Below are 19,002 nucleotides of genomic sequence, written 5' to 3'. Positions count from 1 at the left end.
AAAAGAAATTTAAATTTCCTCACTTTAATCCACATCAAATCACCTGAAAAACCCCTTTATTGTTGACAGTAAAATTAAGCAAATATCAATAACAAATACCTCAGTAATTTATTGGTCAAACTATTACTTCTCCTGCATTTAAATCCATCACCACTTAAGCAATTTCAAGAGTCATAATTTATTTTGCAACTTTGTACCTTTGGCAGAAACTTGTTCTTCATGCCTTCTTCGACCATCATGGGGGGAAAGATTCTCCGCATAAGTACGGCTTCCAGATATTGGAGAAAGACGCCTTGATCTTTCATTGAATTGTTCTTTTCTGTCAAACTGTGCTCCACTACTCCTACCTGTATGTTTACTTTTGGATGGTTCACATTCTATTCCAGACAACAAAGCATCAGTCAAATGGTAATCAAATATATCAGGATCTAAGAGATCAAGTCTTGGAAATGAATGCTGAACCTGTGTCCTTTTGAGTTTAGCTTTATGCTCATAATATGTTAATTCAGCATCAGATAAGAGAGGTTTCTTTTTTAATCCACCTTTATTTTCTTCTGTAGGACTATCCCATACATTGCATCTATGTTTTCCTTCTTGATATTGAAAGAGCTGACGAATCTGATGAACAACAACAAGGAATTCATCCTGTGTAATTTCACCAGATGTTAAACTATCATTTGCCTGCACAAAAATTAAAAGAAAAAAGATAATTAAGTAGTCTCAAAGATTTACAAAAGTCAAAATAACTAAGAAATGAAATCACCATAATTACCTTTTTAAGTAATTCTCTTTTGCTTGCAGAAGTTAATTCTTTAGGAATCTGAAGATTGGCATCTACACTTAAGCGATGTTGTTGTTTGGGGGCTCGGGATGATAAAATTCCTTTAGCACTTCCCCAACTCTCTCTATGCCTTAGATGAGGTGATTTACCAAGTCCTTGATGCTCTTCACCCTGCTGTAAACTGGAAAAAAAAATATATTAACACAAATTTAAGGATACTTTAATTTAGGTATAAAAAGCTTTTTGACATTTAAAAGCCCTTCATAACCTAGTCCCAATTCCACCTGCCCAGTCTTATTACAAATTACATAACAATGAGCCAAACAGTTATCTTCATGCATGATATTACCCATCTCTCTTTTCCACATCTTTGCATTAGTTGTCTCCTCTTTTCCTACAATGCATGAGCAATCTCAATTCTGTCCTACAACCTTTATTTGCTTCCTTCAAAGACTCGGCTCAAATATTTTCTAAAGATTTCTTTCCCAGACCTCCTCACCATGTCTTAATACCAAAATTATCTTAAAACCATTCTATATTTCTTTTTCTTCTTTGCATCCCCAGTACATAGTACAGTGCCTAGAAAACATTTCAAAATACTTGTTGAAAGGGTACAAAGGTAAAACACTTTATTACTCTAAAAACATACATTATGTACATTTTTAGTCAAAGAACAAAAACTTACCTTTTATTTTCCTCCCAACCAGATTTCCATCTTTTTGTAGACTTAGAGCTTTGCCAATTTTCTACATTTTCCTTTGGTTCAGATCCTGATTTTGTAGAATGCTGATTTAGAGTTTCTTGTGGTCTCTCTTCCTGAGTCTTTTTAACTCGCCTAGGATCCCGGGTGTCCTGCTTAGTACTTCTTTTATTAGAATTTCTTTCATCACGAGAAGCTTGTGCAAATTCCTCTACATGTGACTGCTTAACTCCTGATTGGCGTAGCTTTCCAGTTTTAGGTGTAGAAGTAGAAGGAGAAATGCTCCTTTGCCTTCGTTTAGGTGAGCGCCTATCTCTCCTTTTTGGAGAATGCGTGATTGGTGACCGAGACTTAGGAGATCGTGATCGAGATCGTTTTCTAGTACTTGATCTTCCTGTTTTTGTCCCCTGTTTTTCTGATTCTTCAGTACCAGCATCTTGTTTCTGTACAATACCATTTATAATTTTATTTCTACCTCCAGTGAGTCTGTGTTCAGATGACTTCACATGCTCCTCTTTATCTTTTTTTTCTGAAGATTTTCTCTTCTCTTTTAAGTCATCATCTTTGCTATCAGGTTTATCCTGGAGGTGTTTTTTTAATCGGGGATCTCTCTTGCTCATTTCAGGGACCCCTCGACCACTTTCAGATTCCTGATTTTTTATATCTTTTGTGTGAGAAAATTTGTTTTTCAAAGGTGAAGGAGATTTAGATTTGGATTTAGTATCTAATTGGTCAAGTTCTTTCTTTGTGATTTTTTCACTTGATTTACTTTTTTCTTGCTTTGATGAGTTTTGTTTATCAGCAGGCATAGATTTATTTGCCTTGATATCAGACTGATTCATTGCATTTACTAGAAAGTCTTTCCTGTGACTTTGCTCTTTACCATGAGAAGAATGTTGGCTAATCCGATTAAGACGAGGATCTCTATTTGTTACTTTCATATCCTGGAGCTGTGAAGAGGAGGAAGGACGACTCTTTTCAGGCTGCACAGAAACCTGATGAGAAGCTTTAATTGCCATAGGTGGAATTTGTGAAACAAGTAATTTGGAAGGTGCTGATCCAGGAACTATGTTAGATGCCCCTTGCTGAACACTAAGAGAAACTGCCTGGAAGAAAAATAAATTTTACCATATAAACACTGTAAAAATTACAAATTAGCTGTCAAAAATTCTGAAATGAATAAATTAATTTTCTTATAATGAGCTCAGTCCAATTATTTATCCACTCAATAATCACTGAATACTTAATGTCATGCTATATAACATTATGAGGTTGCAAAAAATGTTTCACAACATATTTTTCTGAACCATCCTGTGATGTCCTCAATGTAGAGAACCACCTATGAATCAGTTGTCTCTGGTATAATATAGACCACATAGACAAAAAAGGGAAAAAGATGAAAAGTTTAGGAAATATTACAAATCTGGCTAAGACATGATGTGGACTTCCAAACATCACAGGCACAGCTCTCTGCTTAAAGAGAAATTTTATAACTTTGTGACTTGCCTTGATGATCATCTACTCCTTCAACATCTTTTTCCATCTTGAAAGAGAAACCAACAAGGAGAAATTCTATTCTAGATCAAATTCTCACAAACAAAGAAGAAACAGTAAAAGACAAGACTAATACACTCTAGGAGGAGAGTGAAATCCAAGAATAATCTTATGCACTCTAGATTTCGAAAAGCTGATTTCAAAGGTTCAGAGGAAAAATAAATAGGTAAGATCAAATATGGACAAATGATTCTAGGGAAATTATTCCAGGAAGAATGGGAGATGCTTAATTTCCTTCCATCTTCTCCACAAGATGAGATACTTTATCAAAAAATTTGCTAAAATCTAGAAAAACCACATCTATAACATTCCCTTAAAGTCAACAAACATTGATATATAAAATCATTAAATATATACACACACACACACATACACACAGTGCTAAGAGAAAATCCAAAAAATAAAAAGCCTTGCTCTTAAGGGACTCACAATCTAAAAAGGGAAACATTCAAACAAGGAAGGCATTAAGAAGGACCATAAAAGGAATCTTGCAAAAGATAAACTTTAGCTGATACTTGAGGAAGCCAGGTGCCAGAAATAAGAAAGAAGAGAGTTCTAGACATAGAAGGGACAAGCCAACAAAAACATTCAAGAATGAGATGAAAGAGTGTCTTGTGTAAAGAGTACCAAGAAGGACAGTGTAGCTGGATTGCTGAGTATAGGAATATAAAGGAAATAAATATAAGTTTTATTTTTGGAATATAATAGGAAGGAAGGAAGGAAAATAAAGTATAAGAAAACTAGAAAGACAGGAAGAAACCAGGTTGTAAAGCTCTTGAAAAATAATACTGAATTTTATATTTGGTCCTGGAGGTATAATAAGGAATCACTACAATTTATCATTCTGGGAGAACAGGGGTTTGATATGGTCAGACCTTAACTACTTGTTTTATAATATTGTTTAAAAAAAAAAAAATAATAGGAAGGAAGGAAGGAAAATAAAGTATAAGAAAACTAGAAAGACAGGAAGAAACCAGGTGGGGGGGGTTGATGTCTGAAGAAACCAATATGGACAAATAAGGGATTTACCAACTTAAATTCCAATAAAAACATACAGAAAATGTAAAATAATTTAACAAAAGATAAATGAGTGGCATCATCCCATCAGGAATGCTAAAACTGGTAAAGGAAACAAAGGACAACAATAAAAAAGGATTTTTTGTTGTTTTAATCTATATGGAAGAGAAAAAGGAAGTTCAAAGGAATAGAATCTTTACTTGGAGTGCCTAAATTTTATTGAGTGACAACAGAAAGCAGAAATTCCCACTTTCTGAAAGGCAAATGCCCTGATTTTAAAGGGGAAAAAAGAAAAAAAGAAAAAAAAACCACTACAACCAAAGGCCAATAAGCTTTATTTTCATTCCTAGGAAAATTCTGAGATTAAAGAAATAGCTGGGAAAGGGAGGTTGTGACAAATAATGTCTTCATCAAAAAATCTTTCTTCCTTAAAAAAAAAAAAAAAAAAAAGGCACTATAATACTATAGAAGAAAATGTCTTAGCTATAGTTTACATAAATTTTAACAAAACTTTTTGATAGTCTCTCAAAATGCTTTTGTGAACAAGCTGAAGAGTTTCGGAGTAGATAAGTCAATTGAAATAAAAAAAATTAGTTGAATGACTGAATTTAAAGAATAGTTGTCAATGGCTCAATAACAATGTGGCAGTCACTCTCCAGAAATACCCTCTGGGATCTCTAGTCCTGTGATATCTAGTATAGTTTTACTGGGAAGAATAATCAACATATTGCATGACTGGATCCAACAAGGTCAAAAATTTTATAAAAGAAAATTTACAGGAATATATGCAAACTTGCATTTGGATAAAAAAAAGTCAACTTCACAATAAGAAGAGACATGGAATGAGAACAGTTATTCTAAAAAGATGAGGGTTTTAATGAGCTGCAAATTCAATTTCAGGCAAATGATGTGAGAGTTAAAAAGGAGAATATAATCATGGGCAGTACAAAGGCAGGTGCGATTTGTAAAAATAGGAAGGTCCTCCTATGCTCTTCCAACATTAGATTTCTTCTGGGGTATTTCAGGGACATGATAACTCTCTTCAATTATCTGAAGAGTTATCACATAGGATTATTCTTATTCTGTGTGGCCTGGAGGGGTGAAAGTAGGAAAAATGGTTGCAAAAAAAAAAAAAAGAGTTTAGGTTTGATGTCCAGAAAAACTTTAACAATTAGAGAGGTTCAAAAACTGAGAGCTTCCTAGAGGATTGGTAAAGTGGTAGACGCCCCCTACTTGGAGGTTTTCAAGCAGAAACTAGACAGCCACTTGTCTATTAACAAAGGTTCATTTCATATATGGGACTACAAAGCCACTATGTATCCTTCCAACTGTCAGTTTCTAGAATTCTGTGAAACACCCTCCCCATCAACAAAAGTCAACGACTGTTTTGCAATTCTTGGGTCTTAGAAATTTGTCTCACGCAGAAAGAAGTTAGGAGACTTGCTCTGGGGTCTAAAGTGTCAGATTAGGGAACTTGAACCAGGATTATCCTGATTCCATATACTATGCTAGGAACTAACTACTATTATGGTACCCAGTTGTCCCCTTTTTGGTTTCACTGCTTCATCAAGTAACCAGCTATAGAGAATGGAGAAAATGTTTCCTTTATTACTACAACATGCTTCACTTCCAAAAATGTTTTCTGTTCCTATGACATCTGAACACTGCTAAAAAAAAAGAGTTATTAGGTTCTAAAATTCAGTGCTCAAACAAACCATCACTAAATAAGGCATGCAAATAATTACCCCCATATATATTGCCCCACACTGCTGGCCCTATCCTCAAGTCTTCATTCCCAAAAATATCACGTAGCAGTAAAGAACTATTTCTTGCACAGGTGAGTAAAAAAAAAAAAAATTAAATACATTCATAGGATCATAAATTTAGCACCTGAAAGCTCCTTAAAGGTCCTATTAAAAGTCCAAACGTCCCATTTTTACTGATACAGTAAAAGGCCAAGAAAGGTTAAGTAATTTATCTGGGATATATATACTCCTTGTTTTGTCTAAACTTAAGAGCTGCTTTTTGTTAAGGATTTTTAAGACCTAATTTCTCAAAAAGATATAGAATTTATAAAACTAAAACATTAAAGACTATGCCAACATTTTCCACAACACACAAGGAAATTGTGATTTATATCCCTTCGAAGGTATCAAACCACCAAGTCAGTACTACCAAAGCAACCATTTTAAAGATCTCTCTCAAAATGCTTTATGAAGTAATTGAAGGAGATGGATGGGTGGCACACATGAATGGAGTCAGGAAAACCTGAGTTTAAATCCAACTTCAAAAACCAACTAGCTATATGACCCTGTGCAAATCACTTAACCTATTTGCCTCCCTTTCCTCAACTTTAAATGGAAGTAACATTCAACTCCCAGGATTGTGAAAATCAAACAAGACATTTGTAAAGTGCTTAGCACAGTTCTTGGTACAAAGTAAATGCTATATAAATGTTAGGGGATAATAACATTATAAAAAAGGCAAGATTTTCCCAACAAGACAATAAGAATAAGGCAATATTCAAGCTCACCCGAGTTTTAGATTGACAATAGCAAGAATGCTAAGTCTAACAGAATTCATTTTGGAAGCATATATTCTGTAAACGCGATTAAGCACATTATAAAAATTGTGTTTTCAGGAATTAACTGTCTTTTTGGAAGAAAACTAAGTTATATACACTAAACTTGATTTTTATTGTATCTAGCATTTATAAAATGCTTCAATTTGCAAACCATTACTTTAAGAAAACATTCTAGAAATCATGTAAATTTAATTAAGACACAATGATTTTAAAAACCTCTACACCACACATAAAAGGGATTATCCTTTAAGGAAGGATTAGATTTAGAATACTTTGGAGCATAAATGGGACTTTTGTCTGTCCCACTTACCAATTGTGCCTTAGTTTGTTCCAGCTCCAGCTCCAATTTTTTCTGTTGAAGTTCTAACAACTGTTTTTGCTTTGCCAGCAGCTGTTGCCTTATCAGTTGCTCTTGAGTCAAATTCTTTTGGATATCAGGGACAATTGGAGGAGTGGAGATACCAGGGGAACTGACCACCGTACTAGGTGTAGGAGGCTCTTCAGGCTATAAAAAAATGATGTGAAAAAGAAAAAAATCATTAAAAAATTCTTATTTAACACCTTTTGAACTGAATTATTCTGAATAGCCAGTTATCAGCTTTAAAATAATCTCATTTAGAATACCTACATTATTTACAAGTATGTTACAAACATCTAACCATATCAAATTGTCAAAACTGCCAAAGGTTAAAAAAAAGTTGTAATTTATACAATAACAACACTGTAAAGAGAAACAAGGTTGAAAGACATAAACTCCAAATCATTACCAACCACAATTCCAAGGACTCATTATGAAACATGCTCCCTTCTGATAAGAGAAGTGATAGATTTAGGTGAAGATCAAGACAGTTTTTGGTACAAAGGCAAAATGGGAATTTGTTTTGACTATACATGTTTTGTTTTTCTTGTTTTCTCAATGGGTGGTGATAGGAAGAGAAGGTAGAAGGGAGAAATCTTAATGAAAATAAAATTAAAATAAAAAAAGAGAAATGTTATTGTGACAAAATTTCCTTTTTAATTTAATACATTTAGAATACCATATTATGGCTTTTTCAATAATTTTACAGCAGAAAAATGAAACTAGTGATAAGAATGTTAAACTATGTAGCATTCATATGAAAACTTACCGATTTATTTAAAAATTTAGGATTCACATGGATGCTAGAAGTATTCACATTGGGGGGTAGAGGCTTAATTGGCCAAGCAGGATCTAATGAATTAACTCTGACATCCAAGGCATAGAGTTTCTTCAAAGGGAAAATGTCATCCCATGTGGAACGTAATTTAAATAAACTTTTCCTAGTATTTTCATCCACCTAGAACAACAGAACAATTCTATTGCGTGTTAAGTTACTATAAAAAGTTTTATACATAAAATGCAATTAAACCTTTTGAAATGCTAAACTCTTCTCCATCATATATGGAACTTTTTTCTATGAATATATAAGAATTATCATTAATAGTTAATTTACCAATTTTAAGTTTTAAAAAATTTAAGTTTCTTTTCTCTAAGAAAAGTAAACTGGCAATGCTGAAGCTGTTACTCCTACTAGATCTCATTCTAGAAAACCAATTTGTTTTTATAACTCTGGAATTCAAAATGGCAACTATTAGTTTCTCACTCACAGTACAACAAAGTTTCTCATTTATTAGATATAATACTCTGAAAACAATTTCCTGTGGTTCTAAAATGACATTGTTTTTCATGAGGAGCCATCCAAAATCGCAAGAGACAAGTGTATCACAATGAGGTGTATCAAAATGCTTACATTTTTTTAACCTTTAAATGGTCAGTACATGGATTAGAATTAGACTATTAGTCTCAGTCAGCAGAATACCTAGTACATGGTAGGCATTTACACATGTGTGAATTTAAATTTTTCAGATAGTTTCCTAATATTTCTTAGAAAAGGATGGTGAAATAAGACAATAATTTTAGTCAATTCTCTATTTCTTGTAGTAAAAGGGTTGCTATAAAGGATAAAGTAAATACGTAACATAAACCTATTATAAAAATCAATTTCTAAAACTATGCTAACAGCCAAATGAATCAGCTTTACGTTCACATTTTATTTTACTTATCCTTTCTTTGGAAATGCTAGTTAAGTAGTTAAAAGTCAAAACTGTTTTGCAGCTAGAAGCGGTATCATGATCCTGGCATTTCCAAAACTCAGATTATCAACTTCTGAATAATCAAAAAGTCAGTAGTAACGTGAATCTTCTGAGATCAAAAATTATGATACTATCTGTTATTTGGCAATTCTACTTAAAAGGAATCAAGTATGGAAAAACACATGTGAATTTAGTTTAAGATCTAAATGAGTTTATATTGAGGTTGATAACCTTATGAAAATGGAAATAAAAAGCCTTATTATCTAAAAAGTAATGTAGATTCTCCCAGCATTCAAAGTTCTCCTCTTCATCAGAGCCTCGAAGTGAGCCCCTAGAAGCTACCCACTAAATATGATCAGAAATGCCATTTATAGTTTAAAATGATCATTTTCAATGAAATTCAGTACATATTATAATTGGTACTTCTTTCCTCCCAATCCTTAGGGTAAACTTTCTATTTGTAACATAAATTGCAAGTTATATCTAAAAATCTGACATTGAAAACTTAAAAAAAAAAAATCCAACTTATTTTATTCTATAACTTAATCCCAAATTAGTATTTCTCCAGATAAAAACTACTCCTATAAAAACATAAAAAGTAACTATTGTTCTCTTTGCAAGAAATAGAACACAAGGCATGCCCCAAATTCAAATACTTTCAGAAATTTGAAGGATATACAAGGTTCATTTCAAAGTCAGGCTATTACCTAAGCAAATTCAAACCTTCACTCATTCTCCCTTAACATTTTAAATCCTGTATAACTATACTTGAGATAAAAATGCTAAGTATTTTTTAGTCAACTTCACACCCATAGGGCACAAGACTCCATGTTCCCAAAACTTCCTCTCAGCAAGAGATAAGGACTATATAGTAGGGTAAACATTTCAAACTCAAGCATAATTCAGGTGGGATACCTTTACTTACAAACAGTAATAATTGATTTCTGACTACCAGAAAAAAAAACACTCAGAAAAATACTGGACCAACACTTATGTTGAATAGAGATATTCAACAATCTAACCACCACCACTAACAAATATGATTTAACTTATTTTCACCTCTTTCAATCATTCTTGTGAATAGTTTAAGTGATAAAAATTTGAAATTAGTGAAATGGTCAATGCAAAATAAGGATGGAAAATAATCTGAAAACAAACGGTCTTCACTGTTAATTCCCAGAAAGTAACAGAAACACTTCATTTTAAATGAGAAAATAAAAAAAAAAATTTAAGAACCAAACATTTATCCACCCAAGAAAAGCCAACACAAAAACAAGTATTTATTTAATCTGGAACATTTTTTATAAAAATTCAGAATGTTTCTAAATGCATATATACCTTTTCAAACACACAAATAAATGTTGCTACTAGGTTTTTAGTAAAGGCAGTAAGATACTCTCTTCCAACGTTCTTCACAATGGAATCCATAAGATACATAACAGGGAGCTTCTCTGTAGAAGGAGCCTGAAGTAATAAAAAGAAACTGAGAAGTTTAGTATAAGGAAATGATTTTTAAATTGTCTGCACATGAATTTCCAAACCCACAAATACAGACCTATTTTTTGGTTGATACTAAATATCACTGGGTTGACATTAATCTATATGAAGTTCAAATGTTCAATAAATTTCTTAAACACTGACATTTGTGGAGCAAGCAAAACAAGCTCCATTACTGGGAAAGGAAATAAGTGCAATCATAATTTAATTACTGGACCCAATGCTGTTTCAGGTTCATGTAGTTGTAAAATTGTGTTTTAAAAGTGGGAGAAAATGAGGTTGAAGGTGGTCAAAAAAAAAAAAAAAAAAAAAAGTAAAGAAAATACCATTGTCTTCTGCTGGAACCCAAAAGTGTTGTTTCATGACCCACACAAACTCAAAATAGTGTGCCTAGGCTTCATGAAATAACAGAATTCAGATTTCTGGCAGAAAGCCCAAAGTAATTTCAGCAACCATATTTTATATGTTGAACTCTATGTAGCTTTTGTTTTCTATTAAGTTACACTGGGAAAGGACTAGTTTTTTACAGTGCTAATAAACAAGACTTAGGAAGGTTTTCACATCTGAGGCTAATTAATGACAAACCACTTTTTAAACTGCATGTGAAACATGCACCAAGTTGGGGGTTTGTTATTGATACAAAAACTGGATCAAGCAGCAAGTTGAGTCATGTAAGTCAGGTTGAAGTTGACACTGGCAACCACGATTTGATTTGCACCGAAGATGCTCTTCATGAGATGGACATTCCGTCGAGTTGTTTTTTTTTTTCTTTGACATGCACAAACCACTGAATCTAAATTTGTGCAGTCAGTGTGGTGATGTTGATATTGTTAGGGCTTCCATGGCAAAAGAATTGCTGTTGCCCAAGTTCAATTGCAATGCCTACCCATTCATTCATTGGCTTTTAGTAGAAGGCACAGCAAACTTCCAGAAAGCATCAGCAGGTACACAGACTTGTTGAGGAGCATTAGAGGAAGGCAAACCATACAAATTGTGTGTTGATTATACTCCTCACTTCCATTCGATTCCCCAATGGTTAAATACCTTAAGTCATTCCCATTCACCCCCACCTTACCCCACCTCCAAAGTGTCCAAGTTTTTTCAAACCCCCAGCAACCTTTCCCCTAGCTAAGTGTAGCTAGGGTAGGGGTCACAACTCTTGAACACAATGCCACTTTATTTCACAAATCCAACTGCCCATACAAGTGTGTGGAAGTGCTCTTGCTTTATATAGATATAAAATATAAATATATTTAATGCCTGTACAACTGAATTTGGCTAAAGAAACTGAATTAACCTCGCATGGAATGTTTCCTTACAGTTTTAACTGGATTTTTTTTAAGATCCACCAAGTCCACTACTTTGGTAAACCATAGCCAAATATAAAACATGTCAAATACTTTATGGATGTCTTTACCCTTAAAAGGTATTATACCATTTTAATCCTTGTTTTCATAACCTGGTAGAGAGGCACTGAGATCACTTTTTAAAATTAAAACCTGTCCAGAATGCTATTTCTACTGTTGTGTATGTAAGTAGTATATAAAGTAGGTAGAATCTTTTCATGTAACAGTCCCGTCATTTGCAGTTAAAGCTGTCTCATGGTAGGGATATCAAAGTATATGTGAAAACTGAATTTCAGGTTTAGTAGTCTGTGATTTACAAAATAAGGATACAAAATGCTCCGAGGGCAAAACTGAACCACTTTGAAACTAAAATGAAAATCACCCATTTCCCCCCTTCAACATCCCACTGCTCATTAAGACAGATTCCAAAATTGTGGTAGAATGAACACCTTACATCTTTTCCTCAAACTGGCTTTAATTGGGAAAAGTATAGCAAACTCTCACATCTCTCATATCAGCATTTAGTCCCAAGAGCTCTCTGTTCATCTATTTTACCACTGTGTATCTGTCCACAAACTAGATGTTTTAATGTGGTTACTATTTGGGGGGATTAATTTTCCAGTTCTTGAAGGTCTTCCGGATCCATCGAAACCATTCTTTAAGTGTCAACTTGAGCTACAAAATCAGGCTATTTGGAAAGTAAAATTGACAGATCACTAAAGAAAACACAAAGCAAGCTAAGGTTTCAGTAATTAAAAAGAGCATTCAAAATCGAGTTAAGATCTAAGCCTTCAACAAGGCTAATATTTTCATCTTCAAATCCCATGGTGTCTGTGACAGAGATAAAGAAAGGAATTCCATTAACTAAGGGAATTTTAACCTATCTGCAATGTTTTTTATTTTCAAAGTTTCCCGTTTTAATTTTGTGCTTTAAAAAGGCCAAACAAACCAAAACAAAAAACAAAACAAAACAAAAAAATAACCCAGTAGTTGCACAAAGTCTATCTACATAATTTCGGACCCTGAAACACTTGGATTTAGCTGTCAAAACTCTTAGCATGTTGGGGCCTTGTTTTTAAAAAATGCTCACTGCTTTCTTGTCCCCTCTAAATTAAGGGCTGAAAAGGTTCATCTGAAAAAGTGTAGCACCAAACACTTTGTTGCTGTAAAGATTGGAACCTAAAGGAAGAATGAACCCCAAGTCACGGAATTTAAACTTTTTTTAAACACACAACCACATATTTAAAAATAAGTCTTGAAAACAGATTCTACACCTTACAATGGTAAATAAAAAAGACAAATACATATTTTATATGTTTTATTCACAAATTTTATAATACCAGTCACACATTTCAAAACCATTTATTTAAAAAAAAGTCAGACCACTCATTTTACACTAGACAGAAACCGTCTCTAGACAATATTTTGGTGGTTGTTGTTAAAAGTGGCCTTTTAAAGGAGTTCTCTCTACTGAGAGGAGAGCTCATCCTGTATAACGGTAGTCACTAAACATAAACTAGGAAAACTAAACCATAAATACAGGGTTGAAAATTACTTTTAAAACTCACACTGGGAGGCTATGTTATCCCTCACTTTTGTAATATCTAAATTTAACAATAACTATTTAAATGACATCACTCGGCTCTTCCCACTCCCACCAATAAGGTCCACAGAATAGGAAGACTATAGCCAACTAAAGTGGCACAAAGATCACCTCGGTAATTGGGTGAATAAATGTAAACCTTCAGTTTAGGAAGAGGAAAAATAATCAGGAACTACACTTTTTAGGAACACTATATAACAAGGCATCTATTATGGTCTATTCTTTCCCCTTCCCCCTACAATTTAAAATCCCAAAAGATTGGGGGAAGATTGTTTTCCCCTTTCTCATAATCTGTGGTTATCTTAAACTCTCCAATACGAGAGATGAGTACCAAAAGGTACATTCTAACCACCCCCATCCCAATATGGGGTTGACGGGTGTGAGCAGCTGCCTGGCTGGCAGGGAGTGGATCCTCCTCTCTTCCCCTTCGCATCATGTGCCTTTCAGGCGCCATGTTGGGCTCCTACAAGCGGCTGCTCCACTCGGGGGCGAATTGCCCTACTATCCCCCCCACTCCCCCCACCAGCTCACTCCCAAATCCCTTTTCACCTCCTCCCAGGTCCCAAAACACCATTACCAGAAAGGGGGGATCGTGTGGTGGGATGGGAGATGAACCCACTCCCACTGCATAAGGTTAAATGTTGTATTTTAGCTCTTAGTTTCCCAACGTGAAATGGAATTGCCCCCCCACCCCACCCCACCCCGACCAAGGTCCATCCGAGAGATAGATGTATAGAATAGGAGAGGTCTGAATGGGGTGCTGTTAAGCGGAAGTGGGGCTCCACCCTCCCCAGCCCGCCGCCCCCCTCCCTTCCCCGGGGACAGGCCCCGCCATGCTGCGTGTATGAGCCTGAGCGGAGGTGGAGGGGGAGGGGGAAGAGACTGTCCCCCTTGGATCAGAGTGGGACCTGGGATGAGGCAGACACTAGTATTAGGGTATTAGAAGAATAGGAGGCTGCGGGGTGTATAAAAACCTTGGCGGTTTGGGCCTCGATGAGGGAGACGATCTCCTTGGCGAAAGGCAGGTTCTCCTCAGCCAGAATGGTCAGCATATTGATGTGCGGTTTACTGTTGAAGGTCAGGTCTTCCAGAGACGACTGATAATCCCGACAGGCGTCCTCCCGGGCCCCCACGGTACCGGCCTCGGCCGGCGCCGGCTCCGACATCGCGCCGCGGCCCCCCTCCGAGATCCACCGCAGCTGTCGCCGCCGCCGCCGCCGCCCGCTACCCCGCCTCCCTCGCGACTCCTCTTCCTCCTCTCGACGGGTCACTCGCGGCTCCGGCTTTACCACATGCTGACCACGGAGGGGGGGTTGGGGACGACACCGGGGGGGAGCCTCGGGTGGGAACCGCCGCCGTCGCACGGGGTGGGGGAGGGGGTTTCTGCCTAGTTCACTCGCCGCCGCTGCTTCTTCTTTCTCCACAGACACAAAATGGCGGCGGCTGTAGCGGCTCCAGCTCCGAAAATGTCTCTGTTCCCAACCGCTGCGTCGTGCGAAATGAACGAGGGGGAGGGGAGACGCTCAGAAAGGGGGCGGGCTCCAGCAGAATTCGTAATCCTGATTGGGTATTCCGGAGGAACGACAGAAGTGCCCCTCCCCCCCACAAGACGTCGTCGCACCGCCTTCTTCCTCGGCGCCGCCAGCCTCTCGCAAAGGCTTTCGCAATTCCGACCGTGGAGGTGGAGTGTAAGAGAAATCTCTTCTCATTGGTCGGTTTGTACAAGACTGTTCGGTCATTTGTTACCATAACAACCCATTCAGAGAGGCCCATTCGCCCCCCAAGGGGCCAGCCCAGCAGCCTCACCTAACCCGTTTGAGGAGCTGCGTGGCCGAATCCCGTCCCCCTTCCCCTCCCCTCTTCGTAGCCGGTACTGGCACTAACTGTGATTCAACCTCCTACCCTCCCCTTCAACATGGGGAAAGCCAAAGCTTGTTGCGGGGGTGGGGGGGCGGGTGGGGGTAGAGAGGAGGGTGTCTCCTCGGCCCCAGCTGCTGCCTCAGGCCACGCTCCTCGCATCTCAGGTGCAACCAGCCGCGGGTCCGGGTTGCAACGAAGGCTGCAACCTCTGCAGCTGTGTCGAGCCAGAGTCCTCCGGGGAACACCCCCGGTTGGAGGCCGTTCTTGCTCCCCTGTAGGAAGAGAAAATGCACAGAATCCCGCCTAACGTGACTTGCGCAGCTGGGTCCCGGGGCGCCAGTCGGCCGCGGAAGAGCGCTACTTAACTCGGATGGGCGTCTCTCCAGTTCTAAGGAGAGTCCAGCGACCCCCCCCACCCCCACCTCGCGGTTGGCAGCGAGCTCCCGGGGCCAACGGCTTCACCACTTTACCCCGCACTGAGGGAAGCAGTCACAAGGGCTCTCTCTCTGCTCAGATCGAAAAATGTGGGGGAGGAGGAGGGAATCAATGTGCATACGTTTGTTCACGTGTGCCCGGACCTTGGGGGCTCCTAGGCCAGGTCTCTACGGTTCCCTAATTGTTGGATGTCAGCGACAGAAATTAGGCATCCCCCCAAAATTTTGCAAGCCTCTGCAATGTTGCCTAACTGGAGACAAGGAAGCTTTTTTTTTTTTTTTTTTTTTTTAATCCTCCAAGACAGAGATGTTACCCTGAGCTTGGTCCGGGAGGAAAAGTTTCACTCCCTTCCCCAGTTAATTCCCTCTCCAGAGTTAATTGCTTGAAGCACGCTTCATTGTTTCCCTTCTGAAGCTACAATTCTGCGAAGTAAAAGCTACTTTGTTGTTATCTAGAGGGAAACAACTCGAAGGGCTAATGAAGCATTTCCCAAGTGGTACGTTTCCTATATTTTATTTCCCCTTTCTTTGCCTAAGCTTGGGAATGGGAAACAAACCTAAGGATAAGAAAAGAGGCGGGGGGAGGGGGAGGAGGGGAAAGGGTGAAGCCGATTTGCCACTCTCTGGAGGTAAAAATACGATTGGATTGTGAATGAAGCTCTGATCTCTGTAGCTAATGGATCTTTATTACGGGAGTACCCAGACTGGATGGCCAGTTAATAGTCTATCGAAATTCCAGGTTTCCATTGCAGGGTTACCTAACATTCCTCCTCATTCTTCAGGTGAATATATTTTCTTAATTTTGAAAGCTGTAGTTTATCCTTTGTGGTTCTTTATAAACATGTAAGTGCAAAGCAAACATCTAAAAAGTTTTCAAAGGTCTCTTGGTATATCTTTTAAAATCTGGCCACCCATCAAGGAATGAGTTTGGTTGTATTGCTTTTTCTACAGAAACTCTCAGAGGATCTCTTCTGGACAAGAGGCGTTTCCACTTGTAAACCAACAAACTTGTAAACCCCTTTCTCTTCCTCTCCCCACCTCCCTCCATCAAGGACATATAAGTAGAGTGTAAACTCCTTAAGAGTACTAGCGATTTTGTCCACCACTTAGCAAAGTACTTTACATTTAGATGGGTAAAGATGTATTAAAAAGTGTTAATTTTTAAGTAGAGCTGAGGTCTTACTGGCTCTTATTGTCTTACAGGTTTATTGTTGGGATGAGCAACCAGTCCTGTTCGGGGGAAAGGGAGAGGAATCAAAATCACTCTTATTTAAAATTCACTGTACATGTATGCGAATTATTACATTTAAACAAAGAAATCACAAGTTCACTTCATATTTGTGTTTAATTTTAAGGTATAATTTCATATAATTAAACATATTCAACTCATTAATATGGACAAATTTTCAGATTGTGAAAAGGGCTTGATTAAAGTAAAACAATTTCAGAATAGCTAGAGATTATCCTTTTTTCCCCTCTATGTTTCTCTCTTGTAGTTCCCTTCTACTCTTTTAACTCACTAACAGATTAAGAGATTCTTTTCTCTGAGTCACTTCCTGATACAGGGCTGTACTAAAGTTAAATTGGATGCTTATGAGAACTCCGAGAAACAAGGCATTACCTTAAAGACTGGAGAGAAATAGAACCTATTATGTTGATTCCCAAAAGTTCTAACAATCCAGAAAAACTGGAAAATGATTTCTTTGGAAAAGTGATCTGTTCCAAATATATTGGTTTTAACTAAAAGTTTAGTTTAGCGATCCATATGTCAAAACAACTTTCTATATTTTGTTGTCTAGCCACATTTTCCCCTAGGAAAGTTATACATATCCCTTGAGGCAATCCAGCAACAATGTTTCTTTGATATATTTAATGTATCTAATGAACCTTTTATGTAAATATTTCTTTTTGAAGATGTTTTCCTGTCTTCCAAACAATGTTTGTGAATTCACTTGGAAACTGTATCATAGTATGTCAGCCATAAAATGGATCTTATATGGCCCAGACTCCTCATTTTATAGATGAAGATCGCTGAGAGGTTCATTGTGTAGCCTAGAAACAAATGTCTGACCTGTTAAAGTTAACAAGCATTTTTAAGATTTTCCTTCAACTCCAGTTTCTATTGTGCCACCTCAATTCTTAGAAAAATACCAGATTCAGTAAAAACCTGATTCCATTTCTTGCCCCTTTCCCAAATACTATTAGCTATATGAAATTAAATTTCTTATTCCCTTTCCTCTCTACTAGCCTCACTTTCTCCATCTATAATTTGGTAATAACATCTACCTAACAGAAAATTATAACAAAAGCAGACTAAATATAAAGACATACGATTTGGGAGTCAGCCTCATAACAGTGATAATAGATTAGCCTCATAAGAGTGATAATAGATAGCATCCTTATCATTAAAATCGCTACCAAATATTAGGGAACAGAGAAACAAAAGAATAAAGCCTAGTACAAAACTTAAAGGAATAGCAAAATTTAATGGAGCAAAAGGAGATTGAACTAGCATTAGAGACAAGAGGAATCAGATAAGAGAATCATGAGGTTTCAATATCATGGAAACCAAGGAAGAGAAACAATATAAATAGTAGAGTTTTGGTTTTTTGTTTTGTTTTTAATGGGAATCATGAAGCCTAAACCCATCATTTTCTATTCAAAGAATACTTATTTTGTCTTTTATGCATCATATGCCCAATAAACTTTGAGGTATAAGTTCCCATAAAAAAATAATAAATCCAAACATTTGTTCATGTAAATTAGTACATAAGTACCAAATCAATCTATGCCCTTTATCTTTTATATGTAAAAGAAATACTCTAGATTTAGTCAAAATTTATAAGATGCAATGAACTTAATTTCACATTCTTTACCAAATTTTAAAATAATCCACTCAAAAATAAATGGTACTCAGAAACAGAGCCAAGATGGCAGAATAAAGGTGGGGACTCACCTGAGCTCTTCACCAATCCTTCCATATTCCTTTAAATAATGACTCTAAACAAATTTTAGAGCATCAGAACACACAAAGACAGAATGGGACAATTTTCCAGCTGAAGACTATTTAGGTCAGCAGTAAAGGTCTGTGGCACCAGGAGAGAACCCAGAGTGCAGTCACAGCTCTAGCTGTGCCAATGCAGCTCTGGCATCGGCCTGAGCCTGGGTGCCACAAAACAGTAACCATCCTTGGGGGCCTCTAAATCAGCCCCAGCACTGGCAATTTTCAGACCTCTCAGCTCAAAGACACCAAAGATCATTTGGAAACATTAACAGGAAAAGTTTGACAGTAGGGTGAGAGGACCTTGGGAAACCAGCAAACCAAGAGTAGACATAGGTGGCTGTGGCAGCAGAAGCTTTTGAAGGCCTTTTAGTACAGGAAGTATCTTTCCTAGTATTGAGGAAGGACTCTGTTGTTTTAGCACTCTAGAACTTACAGCCACAGAGAAGTAGTGACACTCCTCACAATTCCAGGGTAGAAAAGAGTGCTTATGATTAGGTGCCTAGAAGGAGT

At 37.2% G+C, this 19,002-nt stretch overlaps 1 protein-coding gene across 1 annotated transcript in view; it reads right to left on the bottom strand.

The window, feature by feature from the left end:
• Positions 1-14,684, bottom strand: part of PCF11 (PCF11 cleavage and polyadenylation factor subunit) — a 30,033-nt gene extending 15,349 nt beyond the window's left edge. Inside the window, exons 1-7 of the mRNA XM_031961846.1 lie at positions 14,169-14,684; positions 10,087-10,212; positions 7,764-7,952; positions 6,947-7,141; positions 1,467-2,587; positions 773-962; positions 198-681 (exon numbers count right to left, since the gene is read on the bottom strand). Of these exons, the coding sequence (XP_031817706.1) occupies positions 198-681; positions 773-962; positions 1,467-2,587; positions 6,947-7,141; positions 7,764-7,952; positions 10,087-10,212; positions 14,169-14,360 (2,497 nt within the window). The 5' untranslated portion in view covers positions 14,361-14,684. The remainder of the gene's footprint in view (positions 1-197; positions 682-772; positions 963-1,466; positions 2,588-6,946; positions 7,142-7,763; positions 7,953-10,086; positions 10,213-14,168) is intronic.
• Positions 14,685-19,002: the final 4,318 nt, after the last annotated feature.

The sequence above is a fragment of the Sarcophilus harrisii genome, chromosome 3 (assembly GCF_902635505.1).
Source record: "Sarcophilus harrisii chromosome 3, mSarHar1.11, whole genome shotgun sequence".
Classification (NCBI taxonomy): Eukaryota; Metazoa; Chordata; class Mammalia; order Dasyuromorphia; family Dasyuridae; genus Sarcophilus; species Sarcophilus harrisii.
Note: the sequence above shows the minus strand (reverse complement) of the source record. Positions and strands in the feature narration are given on the sequence as shown.